At 38.6% G+C, this 25755-nt stretch overlaps 1 protein-coding gene and 1 non-coding gene across 9 annotated transcripts in view; both read right to left on the bottom strand.

Moving 5' to 3' along the window:
- The window catches only part of VPS13B (vacuolar protein sorting 13 homolog B), an 805186-nt gene that overhangs the window by 104265 nt on the left and 675166 nt on the right, over positions 1–25755 (bottom strand). For all 8 annotated transcript variants that reach the window (XM_070383027.1, XM_070383026.1, XM_070383030.1 and 5 more), the window contains one exon: positions 7638–7834. In XM_070383027.1, coding sequence (XP_070239128.1) covers positions 7638–7834 — 197 coding nt within the window. The remainder of the gene's footprint in view (positions 1–7637; positions 7835–25755) is intronic.
- On the bottom strand, positions 23380–23514 carry LOC138990843 (small nucleolar RNA SNORA70). Its single transcript, XR_011466954.1, has one exon. It is a non-coding gene; the product is annotated as a small nucleolar RNA SNORA70 (small nucleolar RNA).

The raw sequence follows: 25755 nt of genomic DNA, 5'->3' as shown, positions 1-25755 counted from the left end.
TATAGTAACTGGACTTGCTTTTTGAGTATTAAAGGAAGTACTACATACAAATTGCTTGGCATATGGTCTATCAATCCATAATAGGAAAAAAAACCTATCCCCCTTTTCCTGATTGGCAAATAGGGTACCATACTGTCTACTTAGTTTAATGTTAATTGTTAGTGATTACCCTCAGTTCCCAAGTGAAAGTGAAAGTCACTCAGTCCTGTCCAACTCTTTATGACCCCATGGACTATATACTAGAGTGGGTAGCTGTTCCCTTCTCCAGGAGATCTTACCAACCCAGGGATCGAACCCAGGTCTCCCACATTGCAGGCGGATTCTCTACAGCTGAGCCATGAGGGAAGCCCAAGAATACTGGAGTGGGTAGCCTACCCCTTCTCGAGAGAACTCGTAATATCATGCTGTCATTCATCCCAGCGCAGCACTATTCTCGACACTGGTTCACCTAAACTCTCTCTTGCCTACTGCAAAACACTGCCCTGTCCATTCTGGAAGAGCGCTGAGTGGATGAGAGAGGACGGGACAACGTGTGTGCCTGCCACACCGTGTTCTCTCTACTCCTTAGAACTGTCTTCCTGGGGGAAAATGTCTTAATTCAGACCCAAAATAAGAAATACACTTCTGCTGTAACCTAGTGCACACATAAAATGGGAGGGGGGATTACTCCAAATATGATACTTTCTGATTTTTTTAAGTTGTGGTAAAATGTACATAAAGTGAATTTCACTGTTTTAACCATTTAACAGTTTACAGTTCAGTGGCATTAAGTATGTTCACATTGCTGTGCAATTATCAACAGCATCCATCTTCAGAATTTTTTCATCTTCCCAAACTGAGATTCTATACAACATGGATGGAGCTAGAGATTATCATATTAAGTGAAAGAAGTCAGAAAAATACTGTATGATATTGCTTATATGTGGAATCTAAAAAAGTGATACAAATGAATTTAACTTACAAAACAGAAACAGACTCACAGATATAGAAAACAAACTTAGGGTCACCAAAGGAGATAGTGGGGGGAATGTCATGAGAAAGGGATAAATTAGGAGTTTGGGATTAGCTGATACAAACTACTATATATAAAATAGATAAACAAGGACCTACTGTACAGCACAGAGAACTAATCAATAGCTTGTTACCAACTATGATGGAAAAGAATCTGAAAAAGAATATATCTCAAGCATTTTGCTATATATCTGAAACTGATACAACACTATGAATTAACTATACTTCAATTTTTAAGAAATGGTTAAAAAATTTCACCTGCAACCTGCTATGTTGATTCCATGACCCACTAATGGATTAAAACTACATATGTAGTTTTAAAAAGATGGGAAGAAGGACTGCCTGGCAAAGTCCAACTCCCTGGCGGAGGGGTAAGGAGTTGTTACATTGAGTTTCATTACCAACTAAAGGGAAACAGTAAAAGGATTCAAAAAGATAATTGGGGAAGAATACAAGCATTCCTTACCCAAGGGGCAGAAGACAAAATCTCACATTTAGTCCTAGGAAAGAACTTTCTGGATATCCTGGATTACATCATTGTGGGAGCAGAAATAAGTGGCAAAGCACTTCCGACCAAGATTATTGTCTGAATGGTTTATGAAAGTCAAAAGGTTAAAAAAATGGTACCCAGGAAATTTATGCACAGACACTCAGTTGTGACTGACTCTTTGCACCCCTATGGGCTGTAGCCTGCCAGGCTCCTCTGTCCATAGGATTCTCCAGGCAAGAATACCGGAGTGGGCTGCCATTTCCTTCTCCACCCAGCAAATTTAGATACATCTAAAAGTACAACTCTAAGCAGCCAAATGGAGGGGAATGGTTATCTAGTGGTCCCAGTGATCTTCTGGTGGAAAGTCCAACAGCAAGAAGAAAGGAAATGATCCAGGGACTTTGCCATCACAACGTTCTTTCTCTGACTCCTGGACTACCTTTACATGTAAGAAAGAAGGCTGAGGAAATGAAGAGCATCTCTCTCTCTCTCACACACACACACACAAAGTTATGGACCACTGTCTCAAAGTACATTGAGTATGAGCGGACAGTGACATCTTTTATAGGATCTTCAGGGAGTGGGAGAAAAATACTATTATTATTTGTACTCTAAAAACTCAACAGAGTTTTGATGTTCATTGCATGAAGATAGACTCTTTAAGCCACTTCTCTTTCCAGGATGCCTTCCTCTATGAATCTGCATTTTTGGGGTGGAGACAAACAGTTCTTGTTAGCAATCTACTCTCACATGTTTTAACATTGTGAGAAAGTGACCATGTAATATGGAGAAAAACACCAAAGACTTGGTACAGGTGAACAGAATTTTGTTGTTGTTCACTCACTCAGTTGTGTCTGACTCTTTGCGACCCCATGGACTGCAGCATGCCGGGCTTCCCTGTCATTCACCGTCTCCCAGAGCTTGCTCAAACTCATATCCATTGAGTCGGTGATGCCATCCGATCATCTCCTCTGTCATCCCCTTCTCCTCCTGCCTTCTATCTTTCCTCAGCATCAGGGTCTTTTCCAGTAAGTTGGCTCTTTGTATCAGGTGGCCAAAGTATTGGAGCTTCAACTTCAGCATCAGTCCTTCCAATAAATATTCAAGGTTGATTTCCTTTAGGATTGACTGCTTTGATCTCCTTGCTGTCCAAGGGACTCTCAAGAGTCTCCTCCAGTACCACAGTTTGAAAGCATCAATTCTTTGGCGCTCAGTCTTCTTTATGGTCCAAGTCTCACATCCCTACATGACTACTGGGAAAACCAAAGCTATGACTGTAGGGACCTCTGTCAGCAAAGTAATGTCTCTGCTTTTTAGTATGCTGTTTAGGTTTGGCATAGCTTTTCTTTTAAGAAGCAAGTGTCTTTTAATTTCATGGCTGCAGTCACCATCTGCAGTGATTTTGGAGCCCAAGAAAATAAAGTCTTTCACTATCTCCATTATTTATCCATCTATATGCCATGAAGTGATGGGACTGGATGCCATGATTTAGTTTTCTGAATGTTGAGTTTTAAGCCAGCTTTTTCACTCTTCTCTTTCATTTTCATCAAGGGGCTCTTTAGTTCATCTTTGCTTTCTGCCATAGGGTGGTATCATCTGCATATCTGAGGTTACTGATATTTCTTCCAGCAATCTTGATTCCAGCTTGTGATTGATTCCAGTCTGGTATTTCATGTGATGTACTCTGCATATAAGTTAAATAAGCAGGGTGACAATATACAGCCTTGACGTACTCCTTTTCCTATTTGGAACCAGTTGTTCCAAATTCAGATCTAACTGAACCTGTTGTTCCATATTCAGATCTAACTGTTGCTTCTTGACCTCCATACAGGTTTCCTGGAGGCAGGAAAAGTGGTTTGGTACAGAGTTTAGCATTATCATCAAACACCTTGTTATAAAATTAACTGGGTATATATACCTAGATCTTCACAGTTATTGTTGTGTAACACAACAACTGCCTGAAACTTATCTTTTATGTAGTCATATACTTCCAGAGTTAGCCATGTGGGGTGAAAGTAGGAGGGTGAAACCAAGCACAAAGTTGTTTTGGTCCATCCGAAGACATCTGGTTGATACCGAACTCAGAGAACCTAGCAGAATAGTCCAAAGCCTGAGACCTGGGTCCACCAGCTCATTTCTCATCTTTCCTCCCAGGTCCATCACTGGGTAAGAAACCATAAATTCCAAATACAGCATGTGCTCGCTGGCCATCCTGTTTGCTCTCGAAATCCACTTTCTACCCTTCCCTGTCCTATTCTCTGCCCCTGACTGTATCAACGAGCCACTTTGTTCTCAGTGTGTCTTTTTTTTTTTTTTTTTAAAGATTTAAAAAAAATTATTTATTGTATTAATTTTGGTTGTACTGGGTCTTCGTAGGTGTGCACAGGCTTTCTCTAGTTGGGGCGAGTGGGGGCTGCTCTCTAGCCGCAGTGCACGGGCTTCTTACTGTGGTGACTTCTCTTATTGCAGAGCGCAAGCTCTAGGCGCATGGCTTTCAGTGGTTGCAACATGTGGGCTCGGTAGTTGTACACAGGCTTAGTTGCTTTGCAGTGTGTGGAATCTTCCTGGACAAAGGGTTGGATGGTTCAGCCAGTGGAAGGTGCCCACAGGAGATCAGAAGATGGGAAGAGACTAGGGGGACGGCCTCCATTCCCCTGGCTCCTTCTTAGTCACATTTCCTCACATTGCTGCTACAAAAACAGCTACAATCACGTGTTCTGGGTTAGTTTCAGTAATGGCTGGATCATCTGGCTCTTCCAGGACTAAGAATGGGATGGTTCCTCATGGTTTCTAGCCTCAGGTTACTGTCCTATCCTTTAACCTTGCCAACACTTTGGAAACAGTCTTTACATTAAACTCTCCTCAAGTAATCTGTTTGAGTGTGCTGGCTGTTTCTTGTCAGGACCTGACTAGTAAAAGGGGTTTATTTAAACTTCAGCAGTGGGTAATGGGGATGGGCAAATATATACATGATGAGATTCAAAATAAATAGCTAAAATGGCTATCCTGAAAGTGTTAGTTGCTCAGTTGTGTCTGACTCTTTGTGACTGCAAGGACTGTAGTCTGCCAGGCTCCTCTGTCCGTAGGATTTCACAGGCAAGAATACTGGAGTGGGTTTCCACGCCCTCCTCCAGGGGATCTTCCCAACCCAGGAATCGAACCCTGCATAGCAGGAAGATTCTTTACCATCTGAGCTACCAGGTATCCTCCAGGTCAGGCCTTAAAGACTGTATCTGCTGTTTCAGTCCAGTGCACCACAAATAGAAGTCTCATAAAGGTCAGTACTATTGTGGAAACTAAGACTGACCATTACCCAATATTCATTTTCATATGACCAAGCAAACCATTAATTAAAGACAGTAGAAAATAAGTATTACAAATACATGGGGACCGAATTAAAGAGTATATGCCTGTATGGGATACACAGACCAAGGTTTAAGAGACTGAATCTTTTTCCTTCAGTCCTAAGTACTGAAGGCTACCTGTCACCCTTCAGACTGGTTAGCTCCTACCCCTTCCTAAGCGTTCAGCTCACAAATCAGGTTCTTGAGGCCAAAGAGCTAGTTGGGGATGGAGCCAGGACGTAAACCCAGGTCTCCTGACTTGGAATTCTCCAATAAACAGTGCTTCTATTTACACACACACGGTAAACCCAGGTCTCCTGACTTGGAATTCTCCAATAAACAGCACTTCTATTTACATACACACAGTAAACCCAGGTCTCCTGACTTGGAATTCTCCAATAAACAGCGCTTCTATTTACACACACGGGGATGCCGCTATCACCAAGTGTCCTACACTGCCACACTTTTTGACAATTGTGGGCAGGATGCCTTTTTTTTTTTTTAGATTAAGCTTCATGGAACTTATTTTTATGAACTTTCTTCTAGTAATGTACAATGGTCTGATGCATATCCATCCCAAACCATAAATATTACTTAAGATAAGACAAATTCTAATCATGAAAGTGTCAGGTTTTTGCTCAGTTTTAGATCTCTCATGACAGAATATATTGGATCTAATTATAGCAGTTTTATCTCTACATAAAATGTTGAATATTACCAAAGCACTGATGTTTTCCTTCAAGAAACTGGATGAAATTTATTTACTGTCCTTTTTGAAAAATGTCTTAATGTTGGTGTTTTATTATGTTGACTTTTAAACCAGCTCTTTAAATTTAATTTCACTAATATAAATTTCTACCTGAAAAATTTATGTCAAGCAATTTAAAGCAAGATCAATTATGAAATATTAGGCAAGATGAAAAATCCCAGGTGAGGACAAAAGACCTGTGATTACAATGTCAAAAGTCTGGTGAAAAATTGTCTAAATTTGACTGCATAAATTTCCATTCCCTAAAGATTCCACATTTCTGCACTGCTAGATTTTTATGAATGTTTCAGATTCAAAGGACTTAACCTGTTCAATTGATGAAAATGTATTCTTTCATTATTAGAATCAAGAAATGATGTGTAACTTGATACTAATAATAAAACAGTGGTTTGTTTTTAAATCAATTTCATTACCGATAGCTCTGTTTTCTGAGATTTCCTGGTTTCTAACTAGGTAATTTATGCTTAGAAGGGGCAATCTTTCTATCCACCTGCTAACTCCTCACAGGACGGGTGTTCTTTTCACAGCTGCATTTCATACATGTAAAATCAACACCCCACTCCTCTAACATATTTTCACCAGTCGTACTTTAGTAGGTAATATACTAGGAAGGTAATTATTTTTAAAGAGCCCAAATGACCTAGAAATAGAGTATGTAAAGTATAAGACATATTATTATTAAGCAAACAAAGTAATTAATGAAAAAAAGACTGTGAGGCTACAGACTAAAATGCGAACAGAGGTTTGTATTGTGTGAATATGATGGGTAATGGTATTATTTTCTTTATTTCCCAAATGTTCTTCAAGGAACACATATTATTACTAATTACAAAAGAGAAAGTATTTACAACTATCTATAATATAAAATAGGAATCAGAATACAAAATGGTATGCTATGATTATCACCCTGTAAAGGCATACAATGATGGCAAAAATAAAGGTAAAAAAAGAGAAAACAGTTCAGCTGCAAGGTGTTGGAATAGTGGATTTTTTTTCTCTCTGTTAGTGTCAAAATGGTGCTTGGGAAAGAAAGGGAGGGAGGGATTATATATAAGGAATAAGATGATGCTAAAGCGAATCTGTCAGGAGAATTCAAAGGTAGGACATTGAAAGCGATGGGCAGCAACATCAATATGGGTCCACAGCACACATGCCACATGACCCAAGAAACTGTTCCACTTATGGTGATTCAGTGTCTTTTTCTTGTCATTATGAGAGCATAACAGAAAGATACAACAGATATGTAATCTAGAAGGAGCGCTGAAGAACACATTGCTGAAGCCATTTTTTCTCTAATTTAGTGGATGTATTAAGCAAGCAAACACTGAAAGTGGGAATAATTTGTCTCTGTTTTGTCACTAACCAGATATCCTGCAGGAGGTGTGGAATGGGAAGTTCTAGGGACATGATTCAGAATACCTGAAGTCTATAGCTCTCAAGATACATTACAGACAGATAGATTCAAGAGCTGCATAAAGCTCTGGCTATCTGAAATCCTTTGAGTATAAATTATTTTGGTTAGCCAAGTTTTCCTAATGTCTGGAGGTCTGTCTTTTAAAGGTTTTTTTTCTTTTAAAACCATGTAAGAAGGAAATATTTCCAAAATTTATCTTTTCAGAAGGAGACAATTATTTACTTAAACTCTCTTTTAATGCCCCATGGTTAACCATTTACATATACTGATGACTGTCATTAAGAGTCTACTGAAGTGTGTATGGCTCTTTTCGTCTACAGTTTTTAGTTCAGGATAACTGGATCTTTGTAGTTTGCCTTTTGCTCTCTTTTCCTTTTATATCTAAGGAATAAGCACTCTGAGAGAGCTCACAGTAAAACAGGAATTTTAATACACAGACTTTGAAACATCAGCTTCTACTTCGCTTCCTGGTTCTCATGCATAGTTCCGACAGATGCAGCTGCTAGAGAGCTGAGATACAGCTAAATGAGGGGCCACCAGACAAGATGATTTGACTATGATTTCCTAGTACAACACCACTATTTCATTTTTCACTTTTTTCAGAGTTACCTTTGGTCATCAGCTCCATTTTGGCTGCTGTTCAAGACAATTCTCCAAAGATCCGAGGATACCAGTTTCTTCTGGTCGTTCACAAGATTGATATCTGGCAATTGCAGTTCACAAACTTTGCTTTCAGACAGACTAAATTCTCGAAATGCAACAAAAACCTTCTGGAGTTCATCCCAGTATTCCAAACTACAAGGAATCTATATTAAAAGAAAGAAGATTTTAGAAGTTGCAAAGAGAAACTATGCTTTTGTATTTGTTGACATGCAAATCAAACCTTCATAAAAGTTACAATTTAAAAGGGGAAATAAGTAAAAAGGACAGTAATTTAGGATTTCTTTTCAGTTATATTCATCCTGTTTACCTACTTTATTTTAAAAGGCCCATTCAATAATAATATGTGAAAACAGTCAAAGTTTTTAAATAAAGGAGAAAGAATGGGGAATTAATTCTACCAGATGTTAAATGTGTTACAAAGCTATACTTACTAAAGCTAAAGATAAGGTTGGAGTAGCAACATACAAATAGAAGAATAGAAACAAGAATAATAAAATATAAGTACAGATAAATTTTAGTATATAATGAAGGTACTATTTCAAACAAGTACGGGAGAGACCGAAAATGAGGTTGCAAGGACTGGTTAGCCTGGTAAAACAAAGTGAGTCCCTACATGATTCCTATATCAAAGTAAGTTCCAAAAGGATCAAAATGTTAAGACTTTAAAGGCTAAAAACTGAGAGCATAAGGGAAAAAAAATCAGTTAATATTTATATCATAATAGGGTAAACTTTTCTGTGTGTGGCATGAAACCCAAGGATGGTAAGACAAACAAACCTCACAACCGGTAACATCAAAATTAATAAAAAGCAAACTAGGATAAAAACAGGTAATATTTAATGACAGATCTAGGGTCCCTGTTGTGATAGCAGAGAACTCTTATAAATCAATGAGAAAGTGATAAGTAAGCATATAGAAAAGTAAGCAAAGGCAGTTGTTGGAAGAGGCCCTGAGTGTCCCTGCATATTCCTGCCAGGTATGCAAAGGATGCGAGGCCCTGAAAGCTATTAACTGGGGCCGTTTCTCAGGTTGTGTTTGTAGAAAGCATCCTTGAGCGATGAGGTAAAGTTTCTTTCCAGGACAAAGAGCAGACTTGCTCTAAAATGGGTGGATTTGACAAGGTCCACGTTCCATGCTGTGCCATTTATCTACTGCATGCTGAGAAAACCCTGGGGGCCTTTCTGCATGGCCCCTGTGGGACATGGGGGCAAGAGGAACCAATACAAAGATGATGTTCATGCTGTCTGCTGTGCCATAAGCAATGATATTCTTTGTTTCTGACCAAAGTCTAATATCTTCTGTAAGCATTCATAAAACATTAACAGGCTATTAGTCTGGATAAGGTAAAATCCCAGATGTGGACAGTAATTAATCCACAGAAGAAAAGATATAACCAGTCAGTAAACATAAAAAGATACTCAACTTCATTAATACTTATAGAAATTCAAATTAAAGCAATAATGTAATATTTTTATTTATTAACGTGGCAGTTTGAAAAGACAGTTCTAATTTCTGTATAGGTGTAGGAAAAAAAAGCATTTCTACCCAGTATCTTTGGAAAATAATTTGGCAATATATATTAAACGCTTGGAAGGACACATCTAAGGATTTGTCTTACAGATATTCCAATGCAAGGATGTGTGTATGTGTGTGGATTTACTTCAGTACTATATGAATAAGAAAGTGGAAACATTAAAATATCTGCCAATATGAGATTAAATATAACATGTAGGTCTATAGAATGGAATCTGTACAACCATTAAAACGAACAAGGAATTTCCTAATTATGACCATTCTCAGAGCTGATCTCTACCTTTCTTGTGTCACTTCCATATCTACCACACTCTTCTACCACAGAGGTCATTATACTTTGCAATTCCTTATTCGTGTGTGTCTCCTTTAGCTGACCCTGTGATCCTTGAAGCAAAAATTGCTTTTTCTTTTAAAACGTATTAGCATCTAAGAGTTTGGGGGACATAACAGTATATTTAGTAGATGCTTTCTGAATGAATAGACTTCTCCTTAATCTTTCTTTCTTAAATAAAGCAATTCTTAATCTTTGGGAATAAATTCTACTGTCATCTATAATAGTTTCTTTTCCTTAAACAGTGACTTGAGCATCCATGTATGGAGAGGAGCTAAATGGAAGAAAGGGGCACAAAATGGATATGTCTAAGAGGCTAACAGAGTGATGAAATGCAGCATATTTTGGTTGGTGATAAGGACAAGTGACATATCAATAAATTCTACTTTCAGTCACCATTTCTTGAAATTCTCCTTCTTGCTTTCCAAGACACACATATTTTTCTAACTTTCTTCTTGCTGGGTCTTTGTTCCTATATTGTCTCTCAGTCCGAAATATCTATAGCATCTTTGGTTTCTCATTGTCTAATGTTTAAATCTTTCCCATTTATCAGGGTCCAAATGAAATACCACCTTTCTTTGAGCCTTTTCACCTCCCAGATGGAGAAATGCTTTCCCTTTTCTGAATTCCAATAGTTTTTTAAAATGGGAATCTGTTTCATAGCTCTTATCACTATACACCTCATATTACAGTTATTTCTATACATGACATTTTCCCTGATAGACACATTCTTTGAGGGAATGATTTCCATTTGGCTAAGCTTTAGATTTTCACAGCACCTGGAAAACTGTATACAGTGAATGTTCAAAAAATGCTGCTGAATAAATGAATGAATAATTCATGAATGAACGAACGAATAAACACATTCTGAGTGATTCAGTCCATCTCTGGCACACTAAAAATTCCCCACAGAGAAGTATAGAAGATTAAAGCACAAACTTTGGAGTTACATCTAATGGGATTCAATTCCTAGCTCCATTAGCTATGGGTTATTGGGCTAATTAATTTTCCTAACATCAGTACTCGTATCCCTAAAAAGAGGATAATAACAGAACTGGCTCATGAATTGTTGTGAGGATTAAAAGAGACAAACATTCTATTTAATAGCACACAATAAAAGCTTAAGAAATGTTAGTTACTAAGTATTTATCCTTCTCATGCGCAAAGAACACTTCTTTTTTATGGATCTATTCCAACTCTCTCCTATACATCAAAACTTAGAAGCTTGGGCATTGTTAAAAGAATCAGGTAGGTTGTGAATAAGAGTCCTGCTTGTTAGATTTCTCAACAATGGGTTGGACTTGTGGAAAGAATAAACCTTGAATCTGGATGTTCAGGAAGCTTGTAATCATAGTTCAATATGGTTTTCTGCTGCATATCTATTAAGATGTGTTCCTGAATGATGGCTATTATTTGAGAGATAAAGGAATATCTCCTTGCTGAACCCCTTTCTAGACTGCCAGTAAGTCAGTCCTTTATCAGTTATGGATAAGATGTGGGAAGTGAGGTGAGACACATAAGAATCTCCTGGGAGAGGGCAAATGAGTTTAGAAAAAACATTTAACAAACTTATTGTTTTTTTATTAGTAGTAAAGTAACAGAACGTAAAGTTCAAAAATCATCTTCTTGATAGTAAGGTTATATACAAATGGGATGGAGAAAAGACTTGTTTCTGGTATTGTCTCCAGAAGTTCCCCATTAAAATTAACGCATAATAGCTTATGAGAATTGGCTGTCGCACTGCAAAGCAGAGTGAGACATCAAGAGAAAAGCACTACTAAGTTTTGATGTACAGGAGGGAGTTGGAATAGATCCATAATAAAAGGCAAACCCAGCCGGCACCCACCGTGGGAAGCCATCAGGTAGTTCAAGGGGAACGAAAGGGAGCTGCACCACACTGGGGCTTGGGGAAAGAGAAACTGCGAAAGTTCACAAAGAGAGATTTGGAAGAAAGCCAAAGAAAAATTTTATTTTGTTCACAATTTTGTGTGAGGCTGGCTCTGTGGTTATATACTTCAATCGCAACATTCCAGGCTACTCTCAAAATTAGAAAACAGTAGAGAACTTCTATAGACACACATCCTAAAATATGTGTTGTGTGTTCGTCAGGATTTTCCTTGGTTAATAAAGGGGTATTAATAAATGAAACTTCCAAATGAAACTCTGTTGAAAATATTTAAAATTGTGTGTCTATAAGTACATTTACAAAAGTCATATATGAATCCTTTCCACCATTTTAAGAACATTTTTGTCTTGAAAACCTCAAAAGAAAAGCTGACAACAATACTCAGTACAATTAAACATTTTAAAGGTAATTTTAGTCAACTGTCTACTAAAATACATATTGAGCCACAAATTTATAAACCATATAAATATAATCGTCATTTTTAAAACTTCTTCATCATAAAAAGAAAAAAATCTTGGTATTTCATTGGATAAAATTCTGGCCACAACCCTTAATCACCACTCTGAGACCTTGAGCACCTTATTTAATGACTCCAAGTCTTAGTTCCCGCATTGGTGAAAAGTAAGTAATAAAAACAAAATTATTTTAGTCCATGATAAGGATTCTGGACTTTATCTTAATGCCTATGAGGTAACTTTGAAGGAACAATGCTTAAAGTCAAATTTATATTTTTAAAAGCTTCTGGATACTGTGTAGAGAATGTGTTAGAAGAGAATGAGGTAAGCAAGAACATGAACAGATAATAAGAGGTTAGGACAGTGGTCTATGCTACAAACTAGAAGGCTTATGGTATGGCTGGTGTATGTGGGAGATTTTGAGACATAAAAACTTGCTGACTGATTAGATACTGGAGAGGGAAGAGTTAAGGATGACTACCAGGTTTCTGGACCAAGCAACTGTATGGGTGCTGATGTCATTTACTGGTATAAGTAAGACTGATGTATCCTGTTGGGGAGTAGGTTTGTGGTACGTATTGGGTGGAGGAGGGGAGAACCTAAGTTCATTTTTGGACAAGCTGAGTTGGAGGCACCAATGAGCCATCTAAGTGGAAATCCTGAATACGGAGTTGGCTCTTCTAGAATGAAGGAGAGGGAGTTAACTATGTTGATACATAGCTGTAGATTCAACCAGCCTTAACCTTTCATCAAGAGAATGCAATGGAAAGACAGCAAAGAAGCGTATAGTACTTATTCTCAAGAAGGTGTTTCAAATGATGAATTAAGAATATAAACTGTTTAGAAAGAGATGTGAGAACAGAGCAAGCTGATGGATAGCGAGAAAGCAGAGACTGTTAAGTTTCTATACATTAAAGTTTAATGAATGATGGTAGTGGGGTTTGCCAAGCGAGCAGACTGGAGAGACGGAAAGATTGCTAGTAAGATTAGGATGCTGGAATGAATGATTTAGGAGGAGGGGCAGTTTGGGATGTTGACAAGTTCCAGGGCTGGTGTGTGGGAGTGAGTACTTAGATGGAGCAGAAGAGGAGAGCACTAGAGTGAGGAGCTCAAGCTGGGGTCTGGCTGGGTCTTTTACATGGATGCTGACAGCTGTGAAGAAAAAGGCCAGACACCACAGGCTGAAGACTTCTGAGGATGAGGGAGAATGACCAAATAGTTAGCAGGTGGCTACAACAGAGAGGGGTGAGGAGGATACAATTTGGTGCCACAAGTATCCAAGGAGGTTTTTATAGGAGGGGAGAAGAGTGCAGGCATGTGGCACAGGTGAACAGCAGATCACTTTATCTCCTGAGCCCGAGGCAAAAGTGATGTGGGAGAATAAACCGCTTACACATCAGGGGGTTACAGTGGTGTACAGAGTCCCAGAGGACAGCAGAATTTCATTAAAGAAGGAGGAGAGGAAATTCTTGAAGATGAGGCCGAGGTTTATGAAAGTTCACTAGTCATTGAGCAAGTATTCCAAAGGGCTCAATGGAAAAGTCTGGGAAGCAGAGGAAGGAGGTGGTTTGGGAAGAGCAGGAAAAAAGGGATACAAATCAGTCTCCAGACAGTCAGTTCAGTTCAGCAGCTCAGTCATGTCTGACTCTTTGCGACCCCATGGATTGCAGCACGTCAGGCCTCCCTGTCTATCACCAACTCCTGGAGTTTACCCAAACTCATGTTCACTGAGGCGGTGATGCCATCCAACGATCTCATCCTCTATGCTCCTCTTATCGTCTTGCCTTCAATCTTTCATAGCATCAGGGTTTTTTCAAATGAGTTAGCTCTTTGCATCAGGTGGCCAAAGTATTGGAGTTTCAGCTTTAACATCAGTCCTACCAATGAATACTCAGGACTGATCTCCTTTAGGATGGACTGGTTGGATCTCCTTGCAGTCCAAAGGACTCTCAAGAGTCTTCTCCAACACCACAGTTCAAAAGCATCAATTCTTCGGCACTCAGCTTTCTTTATAGTCCAACTCTCACATCCATACATGACCACTGGAAAAACTATAGCTTGACTAGACGGACTGTGGTTGGCAAAGTAATGTCTCTGCTTTTTAATATGCTATCGAGGTTGGTCATAACTTTCCTTCCAAGGAGTAAGTGTCTTTTTATTTCATGGCTGCAGTCACCATTCACAGTGATTTTCAGTTCAGTTCAGTTGCTCAGTCGTGTCCGATTCTTTGTGACCCCATGAATCGCAGCACGCCAGGCCTCCCTGTCCATCACCAACTCCCAGAGTTAACTCAAACTCATTTCCATCGAGTCGGTGATGCCATCCAGCCATCTCATCCTCTGTCATCCCCTTCTCTTCCTGCCCCCAATCCCTCCCAGCATCAGAGTCTTTTCCAATGAGTCAACTCTTCGCATGAGGTGGCCAAAGTATTGGAGTTTCAGCTTTAGCATCAGTCCTTCCAATGAACACCCAGGACTGATCTCCTTCAGAATGGACTGGTTGGATCTCCTTGCAGTCCAAGGGACTCTCAAGAGTCTTCTCCAACACCACAGTTCAAAAGCAGTGATTTTGGAGGCCCCCAAATTAGTCTGCCACTGTTTCCACTGTTTCTCCATTTATTTGCCATGAAGTGATGGGACCAGATGCCATGATCTTCATTTTCTGAATGTTGAGCTTTTAGACAACTTTTTCACTCTCCTCTTTCACTTTCATCAAGATTCTCTTTAGTTCCTCTTCACTTTCTGCCATAAGGGTGGTGTCATCTGCATATCTGAGGTTATTGATATTTCTCTCAGCAATCTTGATTCCAGCTTGTGATTCTTCCAGCCCAGCGTTTCTCATGATGTACTCTGCATAGAAGTTAAATAAGCAGGGTGACAATATACAGCCTTGACAGACTCCTTTTCCTATTTGGAACCAGTCTGTTGTTCCATGTCCAGTTCTAACTGTTGCTTCCTGATCTGCATACAGATTTCTCAAGAGGCAGGTCAGGTGGTCTGGTATTCCCATCTCTTTCAGAATTTTCCACAGTTTACTGTGATCCACACAGTCAAAGGCTTTGGCATAGTCAATAAAGCAGAAATAGATGTTTTTTCTGGAACTCTCTTGCTTTTTCCATGATCCAGCAGATGTTGGCAATTTGATCTCTGGCTCCTCTGCCTTTTCTAAAACCAGCTTGAACATCTGGAAGTTCATGGTTCATGTATTGTTGAAGCCTGGCTTGGAGAATTTTTGAGCATTACTTTACTAGCATGTGAAATGAGTGCAATTATGCAGTAGTTTGAGCGTTCTTTGGCATTGCCTTTCTTAGGGATTGGAATGAAAACTGACCTTTTCCAGTTCTGTGGCCACTGCTGAGGTTTCCAAATTTGCTGACATATTGAGTGCAGCACTTTCACAGCATCATCTTTCAGGATTTGAAATAGCTCAACTGGAATTCCATCACCTCTACTAGCTTTGTTTGTAGTGATCCTTCCTAAGGCCCACTTGACTTCACATTCCAGGATGTCTGGCTCTAGGTGACTGATCACACCATTGTGATTATCTGGGTCATGAAGATCTTTTTTGTACAGTTCTTCTGTGTATTCTTGCCACCTCTTCTTAATATCTGCTGCTTCTGTTAAGTCCATACCATTTCTGTCCTTTATCGAGCCCATCTTTGCATGAAATATTCCCCTGGTATCTCTAATTTTCTTGAAGAGATCTCTAGTCTTTCCCATTCTATTGTTTTCCTCTATTTCTCTGCACTGATCACTGAGGAAGGCTTTCTTAACTTTCCTTGCTATTCTTTGGAACTCTGCATTCAAATGGGTATATCTTTCCTTTTCTCCTTTGCTTTTTGCTTCTCTTCTTTTCACAGCTATTTGTAAGGCCTCCTCAGACAGCCATTTTGCTTTTTTCCATTTCTTTATCTTGGGGATGGTCTTGCTCCCTCTCTCCTGTACAACGTCATGAACCTCCGCTCATAATTCATCAGGCACTCCATCAGATCTAGTCCCTTAAATCTATTTCTCATTTCCACTGTATAATTGTTAGGGATTTGACTTAGGTCATACCTGAATGATCTAGTGGTTTTCCCTACTTTCTTTAAGTTTGAATTTGGCAATAACGAGTTCATGATCTGTTTCAAAGTCAGCTCCCAGTCTTGTTTTTGCTGACTGTATAGAGTTTCTCTATCTTTGGCTGCAAATAATATAATCAATCTGATTTCAGTGTTGGCCATCTGGTGATGTCCTTATGTTTTTGGAAGAGGGATTTGCTATGAGCAGTGCGTTCTCTTGGCAGAACTCTATTTTGCCCTGCTTCATTCTGTACTCCACGGCCAAATTTGTCTGTTGCTCCAGGTGTTTCTTGACTTCCTACTTTTGCATTCCAGTCCCCTGTAACAAAAAGGACATCTTTTTTGGGTGTTAATTCTAGAAGGTCTCGTAGGTCTTCATAGAACTGTTCAACTTCAGCTTCTTCAGCACAGACTTGGATTACCGTGATACTGAATGGTTTGCCTTGGAAAAGAACAGAGATCACTCTGTCATTTTTGAGACTGCATCCAAGTACTGCATTTCGGACTCTTTTGTTGACTATGATGGCTACTCCATTTCTTTTAAGGGATTCTTGACAAGACAAGAATCCAGACAAGTGGGGGAGAAATCTCAGTTCAGGGAGTGAGTAGGAAAGAGAGAAGTGAGGCATGTGTTGGAAGTGAGATCTCATTTAGGAGGTAGGGACAATGGTTATGACTTCAGGAGTAGCCTATTGCTCCTTCCTGAGGCCTGGTTGCATTCTGTGTGTTCTTAATGAACTCTAGCTATTTCTCCAATAAACTCACGGCACAGAGTCTGCACATGGTATATGTTCAATAAATAATTTTAAAATTTACAAATGAAGATAGGTGCTGAAAAAACAACAATTTTTTTTTTTGTTTACAGTTTTCTACTCTAAAAAGGTCTTATTTTATATATTGAGCTCTCCTTTCAAATTATTTTGTGATCACATCCAATTTTACCAAACTTTTCATTTGCTTACTAATCTTCCTTTACCATTCAGCTGGAAGTAGACACTGCTAATCTCCAGGTTAGAAGTAACATAATTAAACTAAAAATCTAATGTGGTCACACTGTGCTTCATATGGCAGCAATTATTCCCTGGTGGCTCAGGGGTAAAGAATCTGCCTGCCAATGCAGGGGATGTGGGTTCGATGCCTGGGTTGAGAAGATCTCCTGGAGAAGGAAATGGCAACCCACTCTTATATTCTTGCCTGGAAATTCCCATGGACAGAAGAGTCTGGAAGGGTATACAGTCCATAGGGTTGCAAAAGAGTTGGACACAACTTAGTGACTAAACAACAACTATTCTCAGGAATAAATCTGTGGTCTATTTTGTGTGATCTATTTAAAACAGCTTTATTTTGTACTTTTAGCTTTGAAAGAGATGATGTGAATGATCTTTAGTTACATATCAAAACTGAGGATTTATTATTAATGCTTGCACTGAATAACTTGAAGGAAAGATGACTATTCCAAGAACGTTTGGTTGCCAAAAAATAGTTTAGAGAGCCTAAATATCTAGTACTGAGTCATGGGAAGTGGGAACGAGTAAATTGGTTTCACTGGAAAACATTGCATATGTAACACATGGTACATTTCAAATGACTGTCAAGATTATATATATTTTTATTACATTTTGTTTTCCTATCCATTATTTGACAGGACCTAAAAAATTAGCCAGCCATACATAATAAACTGTACTCTAAGCATATGTGGTCTTTGCATAGAAATATATTTTAGGTTGTATATCTGCCAGTTGGTAAAAGCACATGTATTCTTGCATTTAAAAAATGATTCCACGATTTGTTTCCATTTGATGGCTAACTTGGGAAGATTTGCATGTGTGTTGGCCATTTAAAAATATTTTTGGTACAAAGAATATTTTGGCACTTAATTTGTTTTTTATTACTTAATAGTACTGCCAGGACTATCAGCAGTGTAGCAACTACCCATCTGTCCTCGTAGATAAACAGTTCTGAATTCTTTGTCCAGGGGTTGCTAAAGCTGGGCCATTCATTGTCCCTTTGCCCACTCAGTGCCACCAGTCAACCTAAGAAAAGGATACAGAGGAAGTGCATTCCCTGTAATTATGTACATATTAAAGAGATGGTAGTATTAGCAAGTGAAGTAATCTATCAATCTGATTCAACTGTCCTTTCCGTTATCTTACAACAAGATAGAGAGCTTAGCTGACTGTGTAGGGCTGGTTAGTGAGTACAAAGCTGGAGCTGCCATTCAGGAGTAAGTTATTAAGGCTTGGTTACAACAGAGGATACTATCTTAATCATTCCTTCCACCACATATCCAGATTTCCTGGGATACCAATTAACAGGAAAGCATAATAGGGCTAAAACAGTTTGCTTTTCCCATCATTACTCACAATTTTGGTAGTATGTTAGTCACTCAGTCATGTCCAATTCTGTGACCCCATGGACTGTAGCCCTCCAGGCTCCTCCATCCATGGAATTTTCCAGGTAAGAATTCTGAAGTAGGTTACCATTTCCTTCTCCAGGGGATCTTCCCAACCCAGGGATCAAACTTAGGTCTCCCACATTGTGAGCAGATTCTTTACTGTCTGAGCTACCACAGAAGCCCCAGTAATAAAAATACTGATGGAAGATGTAGTAGAAAAATAACCTTTTACAATTTACAAAGTTTTTTCTTTTTGTATATTATCTTAGCGAGGAATACATTATTCCCATTTTACAGATAAGTGAACTGTAGCTTAGAGAAGTTAGGTAATATGTTCAAGGCTATACACTTAGTCAGTGGCAGACCTTTTGCCTATAAATCCTTTGCTCTTTAAACTAATTACCTTTAGGTTAAAGAAGAAAAACAGACCCTATAATGAATCATTTACAATTTCCAGTTGCAGTTTCTTTACAGTGGATTCTTAGAAAGAAATCTGAATGCAGAATACATTTTGACCCTTACAATTTATCCAAGTTGTTTATAGTTACTTAATTCGGCAATCATTTTCTCTTTAGCTGTCTTTTACTTTCAGCACTTTGAATATGTTATCCCTCTTCCTCTGGTCTCACGGTTGCTGATGAGAAATCAGCTGTTAATCTTAGTGAGATTCCTTATATGTGATAAGTCACTTCTCTTCAGTTGCAGTCAAGGTTTGTTTGGTACAGAAATCTTTGAGTTTGTCTAAGTTTACTAAACTTCCTGGATGTGTAGACTGATGTTTTAAATTAAATTTGGGAAGTGTTTGGCCATTAGATTTTCAAACAGTCTTTATTCTCCTTTCTCTTTTCCTTCCAGGCCTCCCATCATACACATATTGATAAACTTGATGGTATTCCACAGTCTCTAAGGCTCTGGTCATTTGTTTTCATCCTTTTTTCTTTCTGTTCTCTACACTCAATCACCTCAGTGGACTTATCTTTAAACTTACTGCTTCTTTCTTCTGCCTGCTCAAATCTTGTTATTGAGCCCCTCCAGCAAACTTTTCGTTTCACTTACACTTTTCAATTCTGGGATTTCATTTTTTTATTTACAATTTCTATCTTTTATTTTAAAATTGATACTCTCTATTTTGGGAGACATCATTCTCATATTTCTCTTTAGTCCTTTATACAAGGCTTTCTTTAGGCTTTTTTGAACACGCTCAAAATAGACAGTTCAAGTCTTTGTCTAGTAAGGACGATATTTGGGCATCTGAGGGACAGTTACTACTGATTGTTTTCTTCCTCTGTATATGGGGCATATTTTCTTGTTTCTTTGCAGAGTGCAGACTTCTTTGTTGGAAACTGGGCATTTTAAATGATAGAAAATTTTATTATATCAATGAATATTATTAACTATTTTACTATTATTATATTATTAATAAATAATGGCAACTGTGGAAATCAGATTCTCTTCCTCCAGGGCTTGTCATTATTTGTACTCATTTTGTTGTTGTTACCAACATTTATGAATTAATTCTAAAAAGTCTTTTTGTCATGTGGCCACTGAAATCTCTACTTGGTGAGCTTAATGATCAGTTAATGATTAGACAGAGACTTCCTTAAAGGCCTGGAAACAATAAGCACATCTAATCTCCTCCAAGTGGGTGTGTGTGCCTGTTAAGGAATGCCTTCAACTCTGCCTTGACCTTCCTTTCCTGCTTAGACAGAGCCTTAAGGTCATCCAGAGGTGAGAGCACAGGCCTTCTTAGGTCATTCTTGGCATGTGCAGAGCCTGGGTTAAGTGCATAGACCTGAGCTTGGACAAATCCTCCTAGTTTCCCAGGAATCTGCTGGAACTTTTGAAGTCTGTATGGACATCTCATCCCCTGGTTCTTGCTGTTGAGCCTTTTGTTCAGCTTACAAGTTTTCTGCTATCTACTGCCTCAAGTATCAGTTCATTTCAGTTCAGTCGCTCAGTCGCGTCCGATTCTTTGTGACCCCATGAATCGCAACACGCCAGGCCTCCCTGTCCATCACCAACTCCCGGAGTTCGCCCAAACTCATGTCCATCGAGTCGATGATGCCATCCACCCATCTCATCCTCTGTCGTCCGCTTCTTCTCCTGCCCCCTATCCCTCCCAGCATCAGAGTCTTTTCCAATGAGTCAACTCTTCGCATGAGGTGGCCAAAGTACTGGAGTTTCAGCTTTAGCATCATTCCTTCCAAAGAACACCCAGGACTGATCTCCTTTAGAATGGACTGGTTGGATCTCCTTGCAGTCCAAGGGACTCTCAAGAGTCTTTTCCAACACCACAGTTCAAAAACATCAATTCTTCGGCGGTCAGCTTTCTTCACAGTTCAACTCTCACATCCATACATGACCAATGGAAAAACCATAGCCTTGACTAGACGAACCTTTGTTGGCAAAGTAATGTCTCTGCTTTTGAATATGCTGTCTAGGTTGGTCATAACTTTCCTTCCAAGGAGTAAGCATCTTTTAATTTCATGGCTGCAGTCACCATCTGCAGTGATTTTGGAGCCCAAGAAAATAAAGTCTGACACTGTTTCCACTGTTTCCCCATCTATTTCCCATGAAGTGATGGGACCAGATGCCATGATCTTCGTTTTCTGAATGTTGGGCTTTAAACCAACTTTTTCACTCTCCTCTTTCATCAAGAGGCTTTTTGGTTCCTCTTCACTTTCTGCCATAAGGGTGGTGTCATCTGAGGTTATTGATATTTTTCCTGGTAATCTTGATTCCAGCTTGTGCTTCTTCCAGCCCAGCGTTTCTCATGATGTACTCTGCATAGAAGTTAAATAAGCAGTGTTACAATGTACAAGCTTGACATACTCCTTTTCCTATTTGGAACCAGTCTGTTGTTCCATGTCCAGTTCTAACTGTTGCTTCCTGACCTGCATACAGGTTTCTCAAGAGGCAGGTCAGGTGGTCTGATATTCCCATCTCTTTCAGAATTTTCCAGTTTATTGTGATCCACACAGTCAAAGGCTTTGGCATAGTCAATAAAGCAGAAATAGATGTTTTTCTGGAACTCTCTTGCTTTTTCCATGATTCAGCGGCTGTTGGCAATTTGATCTCTGGCTCCTCTGCCTTTTCTAAAACCAGCTTGAACATCTGGAAGTTCATGGTTCATGTATTGCTGAAGCCTGGCTTGGAGAATTTTGAGCATTACTTTCTTTCTGACCTACACCCCTGGGTGGGAAAAGGGCTTTTCAAACTGAAACATTCCTAGTTGATACCTTTTGAAACAGTTAATTGTTGTGAAACCCTTGTTTTTTTAACAGAAAGTTATCTTATCTCATTAAGCAAGTAAAAAGATACACTACATTTATCATAAGGTCAATATATTTGGTGAAAAGACCAAATATATTCCCCAGTGTGGAATGCACTAGAAAAATCAGAGGCAGATAGATTAAAGAGATTTAAATTGATGAGTAGAGAGTAGGTAAGTGGATAGTTAAAATACAGAATGTGAGGTCAAAGCATAAAACAGTGGATTGAACCACAACCAAAAAAAAAGAGAAAAAGAAAAGAAAAATAGTGGATTGATGGGTGATTGAAAGAGACGATATATAATACACTGTATTATTACATAAATTAGAATAATTTTTATATATTACAGAAATTAGGATAAATAAATAGCAATATAAACATTAAAACCATAGCAAGCTAAAAAACCAGCTTTGCCTCTATAGAAACAGAAGTGGTTTCTATTTATGATTATTACTGGACTTAACTGTCCTTTTAAACATGAAGAATATTTCTACAATCAATTATTCATAAGACAAACATATTCATTACACAAAACAAAAGCACCTGAGATACTTTTCAATAGTTAATTAAAATAAAATTGCGTTAAAAATAAAATGTATCCTGATAATGGTATGTCAGTTTTTTGTGCTTCTACTTCAACGTATAAACCTATCATTTAATAATGACATAAAATACAAATACATATGTAATATAAAAATTTTTTAGCTTATAATACCAGTTTTTATATGTATCTGCTATTTAGTTGATTTTGAAGAAGGAAAAGAAAAGCTTCTATACATCTTCAACTAATAGAAGTCATACAAAAAAAAAAAAAACCTTAAAATATTGGAACCAGTTGAGAAACCACAAGTATTCAAATGCAGGAAATCATGATTTTATAACATTTTAATGTGATCTACTCTTGGGAAACAAAGTTAACCAAACCCCATTTCTGTACAGGAAATATTCCAGCGTACAGTTGTAATACATCGTGGTGAAGGGGTACAGCTGCAGATTTTTCACCTGTAATGCCCCACTGGTATTCTGGCTTACTGCATTGTATCAAGACTGCCTTCCTGTCCGGAAAACCCTCTAAGTACAAACAAGACTCTAAGTCCAGATTTTATTTTCCCTTGGTATCAGAATATGGTAATTTAAGAGTCCTGAGAAATACTTTTTCAGCCTTTAAAAGGAAATGTGTAACATTCTTTTATTAGGATCTATGTTTGGGTTGGTTTTTCAAAAAACTTAACATATGACCCAGTTATCTTATCAATTTATCAAGCTACCAAGTTTCAAGCAAATGCAGGTGTGTAATATGACATCTTTCAATATAATATTTTCCACAAAGACAAATAATAAAAATATATTAAGAACTTCTGAGTCAAAACTAACTTGGACCAAGGGCAACTTTACTATTTTATGGTTTTCTTTTAATGAGGCTACGAACCATAAACTCACTATAGTGTTCTAGTCTCAGCTCTAATTGTTCAGGTATTTCACTCACTGGATGGAATAGTCAAATGTACATGGTCTATTGTAAAGAACAGTAATTGGGACTCTGACCTGAAAGTGAAGTTTCTCAGTCGTATCCGAGTCATTGCGACCCCATGGACTGTAGCCTACCGGGCTCCTTTGTCCATGAGATTTTCCAGGCAAGGGTACTGGAGTAGTTGCCATTTCCTTCTCCAGGGGATCTTCCCAACCCAGGGATAGACTGGGGACAGCAGGCCACTCATGAATGCCCACTAGAAAGAGTTGTTTCCAAGGTCCCTTAGGGCAACATATACAGGTAACAGGTTGCATACACTACCCAGGAGGCTCCTGTCTGCAGCCACTGCACACTGGGCCCCCATGGGGAAAAGAGCACAGTCAGCTTAATTGGCTGCAAAGAACAGAGAACCAAGAAACAGACTAGCTGGACTCAGGGGGACTTAATTCTAACCTAAATTCAGTTGCAAACTAGTTTTGTCACCTTGAGTTGAAGTAACATAACTAATCTGAGCCTCAATACTCTTACTGGTAACAAATTCGGAAGATGTGGAATAAGGAGGAATAAGGAATAAGACTACTCTAGCTCTTTAAAATTCTAAAGTATATATAAATACAGGACTTGATTTTTTACTTTACATTTTAGGAAGAGAGTTTATATTTTAAAGTGCATACTGTGTGCCAAGATTTTCATTATTTTATTCAATCTGAATGGTAATTAAGTTAGAAGAGTATACCCATTTTACAGATGAGGAAAATGAAGGGTTGAACAACTTGCTAAGGTTCTCAATCAAAAGCTACAGAGCTGGGAGTGTAGGATTCTAGAATCCAGGGAGCTCATTCACTTATTTACATTGATTCCCATATGTTAGTTACTTGGTTGTGTCACAGGTTTGAAAGCATGTAACCTGACAAATAAGCAATGCTTACAAACCAAATACTTGTACAGTGATACTCTGCTATAAGACTGTTTTTAAAACTAAAAGAGTTAAGAATACAGTAATTATTGATAATTGTTCTTAACAGCCCTTTGTAATAAGAAAAACTATAGTGCAGAGTGTGCTCACTCAGTCATGTCTGACTCTTTGCAACCTCATGAACTACAGGCCACCAGGCTCCTTTGTCCATGGGATTTTCTCAGCAAGAATACTGGAGTGGGTTGCCATTTCCTTTTCCAACAGACAGTAATCTTTAATAATTGGGAAGAAGCCAGTTGGGATCACAGAATAACTGAAAAAAAAAATACAAATAGTTTAGAACCAAAAGCAAGCCTGAAATGTCTTATGAAGGCTTGTCATCAAGTTAAATGTTTAGATCAAGAGGTCAACAAAACTGTTCTATAAAAGGCTAAACAGATGATGGCAAACACTGGAGGCTTTCTGCATGATACGTTCTGTGTGGCAACTACTTGACTGCCTACTGCAGCAGGTGGATCACAACAAACTGTGAAAAATTCTGAAAGAAATGGGAATAACAGACCACTTTACCTGCCTGTTGAGAAGCCTGTGCGTAGGTCAAGAAGCAAGAGTTAGAACCAGATATAGAACAACAGACTGGTTTAAAATTGGGAAAGGAGTAGGTCAAGGCTGTATACTGTCACCCTGCTTATTTAACTTATATGTAGAGTACATGTGAAATGTGGGGCTGGATGAATCACAAGCTGGGATCAAGATTTCCGGGAGAAGTATCAATAACTTCAGATACGCAGATGATACCACTCTAATGGCAGAAAGCAAAGAGGAACTAAAGAGCCTCTTGATGAAGGTGAAAGAGGAGAGTGAAAAAGTTGGCTTAAAACTCAAAATTCAAAAAACTAGTAGGATCCCATCACTTCATGGCAAATAGATGGGGAAAAAAAGGAAACACTGACAGACCTCCTTTTCTAGGGTTCCAAAATTATTGCAGACAGTGACTGCAGCCATGAAATTAAAAGACGCTTGCTCCTTGGAAGAAAAGCTATGACTAACCTAGACAGCATATTAAAAAGTAGAGACATTACTTTGCTGACAGAGATCTGTACATTCAAAATTATGGTTTTTCTGATAGTCATGTACGGATACCATAAAGAAAGATGAGCACCAAAGAATTGATGCTTTCAAACTGTGGTGCTGGAGAAGACTGTGGACAGCAAGGAGATCAAATCAGTCAATCCTAAAGGAAACCAACCCTGAATATTCATTGGAAGGACTGATGCTGAAGCGGAAACTCCAATACTTTGGCCACCTGATGTGAAGAGCGAACTCACTGGAAAAGACCCTGATGCTGGGAAAGATAGAAGGCAGAAGGAGAAGAGGATGAAAGAGGATGAGATGGTTGGATGGCATTGCTGCCTCTATGGTCATGAGTTTGAGCAAGCTCTGGGAATTGGTGATGGCAGGGAGTGCTGCAGTCCATGGGGCTGCAAAGAGTCAGGTATGACTTAGCAACTGAACAACAATACTGCAGTATGTAAACAATATCTAAATGAGTATGTCTGTGTTCCAATAAATTTTTATTTACAAAATCAGGTGGTAGGCTGCATTTGATGGGCAGGCTATGGTTTGTTGATTCCTTGATTAGATGAACAGTGTTGCCCTCATAGAGGCCCTTTAGAGTATACGTCTCTTAAGAAATACTCCTCCATAGGTCTATCACATTCCCA

Source organism: Bos mutus, chromosome 14 (genome assembly GCF_027580195.1).
Source record: "Bos mutus isolate GX-2022 chromosome 14, NWIPB_WYAK_1.1, whole genome shotgun sequence".
Lineage (NCBI taxonomy): Eukaryota > Metazoa > Chordata > Mammalia > Artiodactyla > Bovidae > Bos > Bos mutus.
Note: the sequence above shows the minus strand (reverse complement) of the source record. Positions and strands in the feature narration are given on the sequence as shown.